Raw genomic sequence first — 11,810 nt, 5'->3', positions numbered from 1 at the left:
ATGTTTAGTATGCATACAGTCTCTTTTAAAACCAACCAACCTGAATTCAATTGCTCTCTGTTCCCACTGCACTCCCAACTCTAGGGCAGAGACAAAAAACTGCAGAGACTGAAGGCTGAATCCAGCACATTGTTGTGGAGATTTTGTCCCCCTCGCACCCCCCCCCCCGCTTTTTTTGGGGGGAAAATAAAATTAGTTGCTAACATTAAAATCAGTATATTGTACATGAATATCCAAACTTCTGATTTTCTTGAAAACATGGCTAACTGGCCTGTTTTCCATCACGGGTGAAGTGGAGGAAAGTCTGCTCCCAGAAGTAAGGCCTGTGCTGCCCAGATTCCAACATGGCCACCTAGTCCTAGTATCATATTTCCTGCCTCCTGGGGCCATGAGTTTGTGAAAACTAGACTTCTAGCTCTCTTAAGATAAAGACTACTTTTGTCTTGATCAACTTTGACTCTGAAGCCTTTAACTCAGAACCTAGCACACTGTTCTTCCTTGTACAGTTGATGGATGATATAAAATATCTTGTGTATGCATATGACATTTCTTCCAATACTGAAACCATACAACTGAAGTACTGCTCTGCCCTAAATCTTTGATGCAGCCTGGCATGATAGGTGCCCCTGATGTCTGCCATTAGACCCACTACCTAAACCCAGTTGTATGTCCCTGGGCTGTCCCTGAAGTCTTCACTTTGCCATTTGAAAACTTATCATCCTAGCAATGTCCTCGGCAATGAAGAGAAATGTGAAATCAGTAATGCAAAGTCTCACGAAGTCAGTAATGCATATTTCACGAAGTAGCGAGGAAAATGACATGAAACCACACCTGTGGAGCATGGCCCCTAATATCCATGTTCATGATGTTGTTAGCAGGTTTTTCTCCAAGTAGGCAAGGTTTTCCATCCTCTTAGATGTCCATGCAGATCAGCTTGATTTTCCAGCCAAGATTCAAGGAAGAGATTACAGCTCAATTCTTTGTATTCTGAAAAGCTTCAAAGTCCATTCGTCAAGGACACTGATGAAGGTAAAGATTTTATCGAGACCTTTGTGTTTTTCTTCAGATCTTTTAGTGGCCTGAAGGGGAAAACTAGGGTAGGTCAGAGCATATATAACTAGGGGCTCCTGGTCACCACTACATGCTAAGAACCTAAACTTCCCTGAGTACTTGGAGCCAGAAAAGAAGCATGAAGTGGCTTGTGCTCCTCGGGCTAACAGCCTTCACAGAGTGCATAGTCAAGTAAGTATGGGGACTGTAAGCCACATCATATTCCTTTCTCTGATTTTTCTTTTCATCTGATTATTCTTCCAACCATCAGGTTTAGAAGGGAAAGGAACATTACTGTAACAGTCTTAAAGTTCAACTCTGACTTATCAATAAGTAACTTGCTATAGGAACTGTGGATCCCAAAGTCTCGGTACAGATTTGGGTTGCACAACACTTGGGGTCCAGTCATGTCATGACCTGTTAAAAATGCAACTCCTTGCAACTGTTCAGTGCAGAGTCTATGCAGATGTTGATGTGGCCATGTGGAATAGCACTTTTCTACATTTTGTTAAACATGTCCTCTTTTTTCCCTATTTCAATGTGTATATGCCCATGTCTGCATCTCTGTATCACTGTCATTTATCTCTCCATCTCTTTGGAAGTCACTGGGAGTGTATTTCTCTTTGTGTTGTTTGCTTTTAATTTTTTCATTTGACTCGTCCTTCCTTCTCAAACCTCTGAATTTCCCTTACTTGTTCCCTATATCTTGGATTCTTCTTTCGACTCTTCTCTTTCAACATGGAGAAAGATAAACTGTCTTATATCTGACAAGCAGTGTGACCACAGTCAACTCAGAAACCTCCTGCATTTCAAATTTCTCCCTTGTAAATAGAATAAGAGTCCCTCTTCTACCTCCTTCCTTGAGGTTCTTTGAGAAGGAATGAGTGGGATGGCAACAGCAATGCTAATGGCTTTCATTGTTGAGACTTCCTATTTATCAGGTTCCTTATATCCATCACTTCACTTATCCCCAGGGTATCCTATTTGGAGGGTTTGTACTGTTACATTCCACCATTTTACCAAAGGAGACATTGAGATACCACATGGTCATATGGCTAACCAAAGATGGCAGAAAAGAAACTGTATTCAAATCTACGTCTTTGCCATGGTATATGCACAAAATTCTGATAATAGTGTGCCTCATAAAAATGATTAGAAAACACACAGGGCCATTACAATGACAGTTATACCTTAACACTGACAGTAAATTGTAGCATCATCTTTGTTTTTTTTGTCAAATGCTCGGTGAAAGAATACCTCTAAGGAGAGTGAAGACCATGAGAAAAACCCTCAGTGGAAAAAACATGCTGAACGAAGTCTTGAAGGAGCATCCTTACAGACTGCCCCAGATTTCTTTTCGTGGTTCAAATCTAACTATTCACCCACTGAGAAACATCAGAGATGTGAGTATTTGGGGAGGATGGTGCTCCACCGTACTCCCTGGTGCTCTAGCTTAGCATGGGGCTCATCTGGAGGTGCCAGGTGGGATGTTAGGGTTGGGGTTTCTGCAGGAGGCTTAGACACTGGAAAACAGGGACCTGACCCAGAGGAGAAGGCATTCTCATCCTCAACTGTTGGTCTTTGTGACTGGGCCTGGCCATTACCAGGTGGCAGGTAAATATCCATTTCTGTGTCAAACATGTGTCATTAGTTTGAGAGTGATTGTTCCTTCTGAACTAAGTGAACACCTCAGTTACACATGAAGAGTGAACTATCACTGATCAAAAAGTAGAAAAAAATGCAAAGCAATTGTGAATCCCCAGGTAGAGGAATTCAGTTTCCACAGATGCAAGAACAACAGCAGGAAAGTTACTGAACCTGTATTCCATGTATGGCCATAAGAATCCAACACAGTGCTTACTGTTTTTAGATTAGAAAAGGGCTTAATTTGTCTTCATAAATGCCCATGCCAGCCTGAGAGATAGGCAAGGAGTAATTACATATCAAATGAAAGGTGTTGATTGGATGTGGTCTGAGTTTAGAGGGAGTGGCTGGAGTTATTCAAGAGGGACCTCCTGGAGAAGGGGGTGCTAAGGCTTGGTTTGAAGAGACTACAGAGCTTCTCAAATGAAGGCACCAGGACTTCCCTGGGTATCCAGTGGTGCTAGATTCCCAGTGGTTATGCCTCTAGGCTCCCCATGCAGGAGATACCACTTCAACGCCTGTTCAATATCTTGCATACAATGTAGCACAGGAAAAATATATCAAATGCAGATACCTCTGTGACCAAAGTCTGTGAACTGAACGGTGGTTAGAAAGTGGTCTCAAGAGATATATGACACTCAGAGGGAGGCATCAGTGTGGGAGTAGAGGGTAGCCAATCTGCACTAACCCACTCACTCCTTCTCCATGTAGACATTCTACGTGGGTAACATCACCATTGGAACACCCCCTCAGGAATTCCAGGTTATCTTTGACACAGGCTCATTTGTTTTATGGGTGCCTTCTGTCTTTTGCAACAGCTCAACCTGTTGTGAGTACAGACATCCCGTACCCGGATGATCTTTCAATTGCCCTGCCACTCTGTTTTCACCCTTGGCACCTGATGACACTCATCTCTTGTGTCTGCAGCTACACACGTTAGGTTCAGGCATCATCAGTCTTCCACCTTCCGGCCTACCAATAAGACGTTCTGGATCAACTATGGAGCTGGGAGAATGAAAGGAGTTGTTGCTCATGACACAGTTCGGGTAACAGTGTAACAAATGCTGAGTCAGGACTGGATATGAGGCGACCACTGCTTGCAAAACAGATGCAGGACGATCTGGCAGGACTCTTCCTAGCCTAACTCCCATAGATATTGGCCATCTTATCCACAGGATCATGTCTCTGGGGTGGCAGTGCCCATGGTGTCTCACGAGCAAACAGATTAGCTAACTCAGAATGTGGCTTGAGGTGTGTACTTGCAGCTCCTCTGCCCATGAGCAGTTTAAGGTTCATTGCGCTCAGAGCGAGAAGGGATAAAAGCACCCACTTTTATATTAACAGACTGTTCCCACCACTTTCCGGTATTAAATGGTTTAATTCTGCAACAACTCTTCAAAGCAGTTATCTGATTAGCTCATGAGACATATGAGGAAACTAAGGTCCAGACAGCAAGGGCCTTGCTGAGAGCACACATGTGATAAAAGGTGGAGTTAGGCTGGCTTTTCAGGACTGAAGTTGCTGTGGGGTGTTTGGGGACAGGATAAAACTGATCTGGGGACCTTGGGGGCAGTCAAGGCCTTCAGCTATCCAGAGTGGGAAACTGAAGGCCTGACAAGCCAAGGGACCTGATAAATGAGTTCTCACTCTAGAGGACCCTTGAGAGTCTAATAAATCTATGGCTTGCCTCCCCCAAAATACTTGAGTAGTTCCCCTCTCTCTGTTTCTCTCTCATACACACTCACAGAAATATACACATATCCCCAAAAGTGAATTCCCCAGGCAGTAATTTCATAGAACCCTGCAAGCAAGATTGTGTTTTTGGCTTCTGTCTTCCTGGACAGATGCAGAATCCACAGTACCTTACAGAGAATGCAGTCGATTCCTGTCATTAGGTCACAGTGATGCCAAAGAGAAGGCTATCTTGCTCTCGATTGTTTTGTCAATAAGGTGGCACCAATGGGACCTGGTCTGACTCTTGGTTGCCCCACCTGGACAGAAGCCACGAGGCAAATTTGACTCACTCAGTTGGTGCTTTTCAGAGGGGCAGATGTTGTAAAATTCCCCTTCCACCTTGCTCTTAGCATCTGTGGGCAACCAAAGACAGAGCCCAGCCTCAATTCTTCTCTAAGGATCTAATGGCAATGTACCCCAACCCAGTCCTAGCCCCCACTTCACGTATCTGTAAGTGGGAACACTCTTCTCTCCCACAGATTGGGGACCTTGTAAGTACTGACCAGCCATTTGGACTAAGCATGACAGAATACGGGTTTCAGGGCAGAAGATTTGATGTCATCTTGGGCTTCAACTACCCCAAACAATCCTGCTCTAGACCAATCCCCATCTTTGACAAGCTGAAAAATCAAGGTGCCATTTCTGAGCCTGTTTTTGCCTTCTACTTGAGCAAGTAAGTCTGAGATGGACAAATTCTTTCTCCAAATTAGCTGTAAGATGCTTTCAGTTGCACAAAAACTATAGAACACTTAATAAAGAAGTATCCAGGAGAAGGCAATGGCACCCCCACTCCAGTACGCTTGCCTGGAAAATCCCATGGACAGAGGAGCCCAGTGGGCTGCAGTCCATGGGGTCGCTACTAGTCAGACACGACTGAGCGACTTCACTTTCACTTTTCACTTTCATGCATTGGAGAAGGAAATGGCAACCCACTCCAGTGTTCTTGCCTGGAGAATCCCAGGGCCGGGGGAGCCTGGTGAGCCGCCGTATATGGGATCGCAGAGTCAGACACGACTGAAGCGACTTAGCAGCAGACAGTAATATAACCGAGGATAAGTATGGCGCCAGGGCCCTCCCTGGTTTCACAACTGGCTTTTATAAATAAAATTTTATTGGAACACAACCCTACTCCTGGGCTGAAGACCAGTAACTTGGTCTAGGGGTTAAGTCATGAGGGAGACAAAAGGAAGGCAACAGGAAACAATTTGGAGGAAAAAGCATTATGATTTGCTTATGAATTTGATAAGGAAGGAAGGAGAAGGATGGTGGATATCTTTCCTTCCTCATTAGCTTTTAAAAGAGAGCCTAGGACCAGCTACCCAATTTGTGGAGCCAGTGAGAAATGCAAGTGTGGGACACAGAAGTGTGGAACCCCTCGTTCAAGAAATATTAGGCATTTCAAGACAGGGAGAGCAGAGGTGGGGTCCCTTCTGAGTGTGAGGCCCTTTGGACAGTGGAGGTCACAGGCCAATGGAGTCAACTCTGGGTGACCTGAACCCACACCCTTAGAACTCCCAGGCCTTGATTTTCCTGAAAAATGACAAGGGGGACACGGGGAAAGTCAAGACACTTCAGCACCATGTCCTCTGAGAGTGTCTGAGCACTCAGGTCGCTGAAGGTCCAGGGCCTCTTCAGAAGACATAGTGGTTGGAGCTCAGACAAGTGATTCAGCTTCTAACCTCCTCTGTGCCACTCATGAGACAGTAACAGACCTCACTCTGGATCTCTATCTCTCCTGGACTCGATTTCTGCATCTATACATGGGGACCTCATTAAGGCATTGATGGTTGGACCAGCATAGCTCTCAGACAGTGCTGTTGTTACTGTCCTCCAAGGATCCCACCCTCACTTCTCTCTACAGAGACGAGCAGGAGGGCAGTGTGGTGATGTTTGGTGGGGTGGACCACTGCTATTACAAGGGAGAGCTCAACTGGGTACCACTGGTCAAAGCAGGTGACTGGACTATACACGTAGACCGGTAAGCCTCTCCCTCTGAGGGTCAGCCCAAGTGATGCTCCCACTACTGTACGTGGACACAGGCAGACACATACAAGTACATTCTCAGATACACAGTCACCCAGACATATACACCACCCACAACGACACACACAGACACACAGACACTTGGAAACTTACAAGCAGACACATATAAACCTACACAGAGACACATAAAAACATGCATAGCTAGTCAGAGACACACAAGCACTCACAGAGACACATACAAACACACAAACAAACACACAAGCACATAGATACACAAACAACCCATGGGTTCATAATCCCCAGGCCTTCTGAGCAAGCCTCTACCAGGGTCCTAAAAGGGTCCAGAGAGGTCTGTGCAGCTGGTAGAGGGCTACACCCCTGCCCTTTGAGGTGGGGAACATGGTTAGAGGACTCTACAGTGTGGTGAACAGAGGATCATGGAGAATTTCACCAGCTTGGACAGAGTTATGATAAGATGACCAACTGTCCAGGGCTACCTAGGACATAGGAAGTTCTCAGTACAGATAAATGTCAGTTAAAAAAAAGGGACAGTCCTGAGAAAATGGAGAAAACTGGCATTCTTAGGGAGCAGCTACCCAGCAGTGGAGAGAGGTTGGCTGCAGTCTTAATACCTGAAAGCACTAATAAAAAAGGCACCCCATGTTTATGGGCACACAATGGGGCAGTGGCTATAACAGAGAATCAGGAAGGTGGGATTCTTGAGTGACCTGAGGACAAGAGGCATAATTGATAGGATTCTGTGTGATACCCTCAGACAAAAGCTGACCTATCCTTTGGCGTTTCTGTGGGCTAGTCATGTATTTCCTGGCCAGGGTCTCAGGGTCTGAGCTGGTTGTAGGAGCAGTGCTGGGAGATACTGTCTCCCAGAGGAGCCCCTCTCTCCCCCTGCTATGAGAATCTGCTGCCCCTGCGAATCTCCATCTTCACTCTGTGTGCGACCCATTATTTGTTCCCCATCAGATACAGCTCTCTGGAGGTTTCTTATTGTTTTCTCAGTCTTCATTCACTCATTGAACAGAGAAGCATTGGGCATCCACTGTGTGCCAGGCACTTTAGGAAGGCAAGGAGAATAAAACTCATCCTCACATCTAAGAAGGCAGATGTACATGAAGAGTCTCGCCCAGATAGTGAATTGTGACTTTGGTACATGCTAGACATGAGAAGGAGAAGGCAATGGAAACCCACTAAAGTACTTTGCCTGGAAAATCCCAGGGACAGCAGAGCCAGGTGGGATGGTCTCTATGAGTTCTGACAGAGTTGGGCACGACTGAAGTGAGTTAGCAGCAGCAGCAGCAGTCATGAGTAAGGGTCTACAGAGAGTGATCAAGACAAGAGACTGATAAACACCAGGGGAAAGAATTCCCGAAAACAATACAGTTAAGCTAGAATCTGGAAGATGAGAAGAAATATGCTAGTCAAAGAGGAGTGGAGTCTTCTAGGAAGGAAGACCAGTTTCTGTCAAGGTACAAAAGATCCTGGTGTATTCAAGTCCTGCATTTGAGGATGTCAGGAAAGGTGCTGTGTCAACAGGAAAGGAAAAGAGGGCAAGAGATGAAGGGCTGTTTAGGAGACAGTCGGGAAGGGGGCACCTCTGGGGAGACTCAGAGTGACCTTGATGCCCGCTTTCTTCTATTGTCTCTCAGCATCTCCATGAGAAGAGAGGTTATTGCTTGTTCTGATGGCTGTGATGCCCTTGCGGACACTGGGGCATCACTTATCCATGGCCCAGGAAGACTGGTCCATAACATACAAAAGCTCATTGGCGCCAAGCCACGAGGTGTCAAGGTGAAGGGTCATGCCCCAGGGTCACTCCCAGTCTACACACACAACAGGGATCTCCATACTCAACCTCTCACCCTCTCTCTCTAACAGCACTACATTTCATGTTCTGCGGTCAATACTCTGCCCTCTATTATCTTTACCGTCAATGGCATCAACTACCCAGTGCCAACTCAAGCTTACATCCTCAAGGTGAGGGGGCAATACTGAGGTTTGGTTCTCAAAGTGGAGCTTGCAGGAACACTTGGGCTGCTGCTGGGAGGAGGGCACCCTCTGGAGGCCATGTCACACCATTGCAGATGCTGCCGAGCCCTGTGGCTGGGCCAGTGCCTGCCACAAAACCAATCACTTGAGAGTAAGTGCTGTGTGGGACACTGATTTTCATGAAATAAACGTGGAGATACCACACCATATGGCATGGTGCAAATCAGGGAGTGGGGAACACTAAGGTCCTCAGTCCTCAAAGAGCTTCAATTCAATCTGAACCCTTAGGTGCATGAACATGAAATTCAGCTGTAGCAGTCCCTGAAATAGGCCATGTTACAAGGAGAATGGCTGGGGACAGTCCAAGTGTGAATTCCCAGCATAAGTTAACAGTCTGCCTTAACTTCTCAAGACTTTTCTGGTTTGAATGGTAAATTACATGGTCAGCCTAGTCCTCACTTGCATCTTCCCCTTTCTCTGAATAGGTGCCTCCTTTGTCAGTTGGGATACCCGACCCCTCAGTGGGGAGGTTGTAAAATAAGGTGTATAAAGGGTGCACAGTGACTGCTCAGCCCTAGCACAGGGTGAAGACTTCATGTCAGCTCCCTGCAAGAGTTCAGAACAGGCTGATGGGCTCAAAGAAGGCTTTGAGGAAGAGAGGGAATTTCAGGAATTCTAAAATGACAAACTCATTGAGCCATATGGAGGGTTGCTTGGTTCTAGGCAAAAGTGCACTGGATTTTATGCAAATGTCATCTCAAGGTGGTCTGCACTAAGGCACTGGGGACTTACTAGGGCTGATGAGGGCTATGGACTGACCATTGGGGATGGGGAACCAGAGTACCTTTCCCACCCAAGCCTGAAGTGGCCAAAGAGGATGAGTGTGGGCTGAAGGATGCTTCTTAGAGTCCCTGAGTTAAGTGTTCAAGTATGTGTTCTGGGCACTGCTCTATTTCAGATGGATAACCTACATTGAGTTACTTTGTAGCACAAGGAACTCCACTCAGTTATAACAGCCTGGATGGGAGGGGTGTCTTTGGGGCCAGGATACCTGGATACATTCAGTTGAGTCCCTCTACTGTCCACCTGAAACTCAGAATATTGTTAATCAGCTATATTCCAATGAAAAATAAAGCTTTTTAAAAAATAAAGGACAGATTGTGGGGATTCAGGAGGAGAACCAGCATTCTCTGCAGAGAAAACAAGGGGCAGGAGTCCGAAGGAAATAAACAGGGAGTGAAGGGTACTATGGACACACTTGTTCTTTTCTAAATAATTATATTGAAGTGTGGCATATCTTCAGTGTTGCATTAAGTTCTCCTGCACAACAATATGACTCAGTTATACACATAAAAATTATATTTTTCTTATTATTTTCCATGTGGTTTATCACTGAAAGCTGAATATAGTTCCTGACGCTCTACAATAGGACTTTGCTGTTTTACATTCTTCTGTTTCCCAACCTCCCAGTCCTCCACTCACCACACCCTTCCTCATGGCAACCTCATGTCTTGGCCCTCTTTGGTTTTGGATGAACTCTCATATACCCTGCTGCTGAGAAAACCCCTTGATACTTGCTAAAAACAGGAAATAAAATAATTTTGCTGGGTCTGGATATTGGGAGGAGTCACCAGTAAGGGCTCATGCTGACTGGTGTGTGTCTCTGACTCCCCCAGGATTCCAGAGGCCACTGCTATACTGCCTTTAGAGAGAAAAGAGTGAGGGCATCTACAGAGTCCTGGGTCCTGGGTGATGTCTTCCTGAGGCTGTATTTCTCAGTCTTTGATCGAGGATATGACAGGATTGGCCTGGCACCAGCAGTGTAAATGCTTGGAGTGGTTCAGGAATCAGTAAGGCTGTTCCTAAAACACATTCACTCACACTTTGGTCAGTCCTGCACAGGATGCTGGTGGACTGTATTTGGTGTTTTGTACACCCTATTCTCAGTAAAGAATAAAGAGTTTCACTCTTAATGGTGTTGAAGCAAATGTTGCCATTATTCGTGTCTGGGTGTGAAGGATCTAGAACCAAGTCTGAATCAAAATTGAGAAGAGCCCTACTCCAACTGGCTTCAAGGAAAGGGGAGACTCATTGAAATGATTCTGTGAATCCAGGATACAAGAATCAGAGCAAATACAAAGATCTCAGTGACTGGACCCAAGAAATCAGAAGTCATCAATTCTCTTTCACCCTCGCTATTTCCCTTCGGTCTGCTTTGATGGTCTTAGCCTGGCAACATTTTTCCTTAAGGCTTCTATACCTAGTGAGGGAGTTCAAGCTACCTACCCTAGGGTTTTAAATCCTGATGCCATCTCCTAGTAAGGAAAAAGGTTTGCAGACATCAGAGTTCAAGGGTGTTCTCTGAATGACCCACCTCAGTTGACATGTACAGCCTCAGATCAGCCATCCTGGCAAGGACATGGGGTCTTATGACTGGCTTCACAAGGTCTTTGATCCTGACTCAGCAGCACACATGATTGTTAATTTCCTCCAAACTACATGACTGAAGCTGGGGAGAGGCAGCCCCAAGGAAAGCAACTGGCAGATGGTCTAGGCCAAGAAAGAGTTTGTGATGACCCACAAACTCCACCACCTCCTCATTCAGAGGAATTATAAAGGGTAATAAAATAGACTCTCTTTGTCCCATCTCAGATGAACTTATCACTGGGCTTCTCCTCCAGGGGATGTTGGGTGAGGTGCTTCATGCAGAGCTGGTTCTCCCTTTTTCCCACACCAGCTCTCTGCCACATATGCCTGCTCTGTCCTTTCCAGTCCTACCTGGTAAGTGGTAGTCCCAGTGGATCCTTGAGCGATCCTCCTCCTCCAGGGCCCAGAATGCCCCTTCCTTGGCCTCCAATGCTGTTGGGGAGAATACAATACATGAAATAGAAACCCAAGGTACACAGAGCCTTCAGCCTTTCTGAGCTTCCTCCAGGGATGGAGCTACAAAGTATTTGCTTGGAGCTGCCATGGTTAGGCTCTTTTGCAGTGGAAGAATCCATGATTTCCACCTGGAAGCCCTCAGGAGATGCCTCAGCTGAGTCAGCAGGCGTCACATGTTGATTTCCTTTCAGATTGACTGGTTTGACTCCTTGTTGTATAAGGGACTCTCAAGAATCTTCTCAAGCACCACAGATCAAAAGCTCAATTCTTTGGCATTCACCCTTTCTTATGGTCCACATCGCTCATCTGTACATGATTACTGGAAATATCATAGCTTTGACACTACAGACCTCTGTAGCAAAGTGAGTCTCTGATTTTTAATACTGTGCAGGTTTTCATAGCCTTTCTTCCTTCAAAGAAGCAAGTGTCTTTTTATTTCGGGCTGCAGTCAAGGTACATTGTGGTTTTGGAGCCCAAGAAAATAAAATCTGCCACTGTTTCCATGTTTTCCT

At 45.8% G+C, this 11,810-nt stretch overlaps 1 protein-coding gene across 1 annotated transcript; it reads left to right on the top strand.

Moving 5' to 3' along the window:
• The first annotated feature begins 1,141 nt into the window (after nt 1–1,141).
• Nucleotides 1,142–10,241, top strand: LOC120874504 (pregnancy-associated glycoprotein 4-like). The gene is given in 9 exon segments (XM_040255932.1): nt 1,142–1,242; nt 2,303–2,453; nt 3,406–3,523; nt 3,622–3,740; nt 4,908–5,101; nt 6,290–6,406; nt 8,076–8,217; nt 8,305–8,403; nt 10,092–10,241. Coding segments are annotated over 9 exon segments (1,191 nt in total).
• The last annotated feature ends 1,569 nt before the right edge of the window (nt 10,242–11,810 follow it).

The sequence above is a fragment of the Oryx dammah genome, unplaced genomic scaffold (genome assembly GCF_014754425.2).
Source record: "Oryx dammah isolate SB20612 unplaced genomic scaffold, SCBI_Odam_1.1 HiC_scaffold_15, whole genome shotgun sequence".
Lineage (NCBI taxonomy): Eukaryota > Metazoa > Chordata > Mammalia > Artiodactyla > Bovidae > Oryx > Oryx dammah.
Note: the sequence above shows the minus strand (reverse complement) of the source record. Positions and strands in the feature narration are given on the sequence as shown.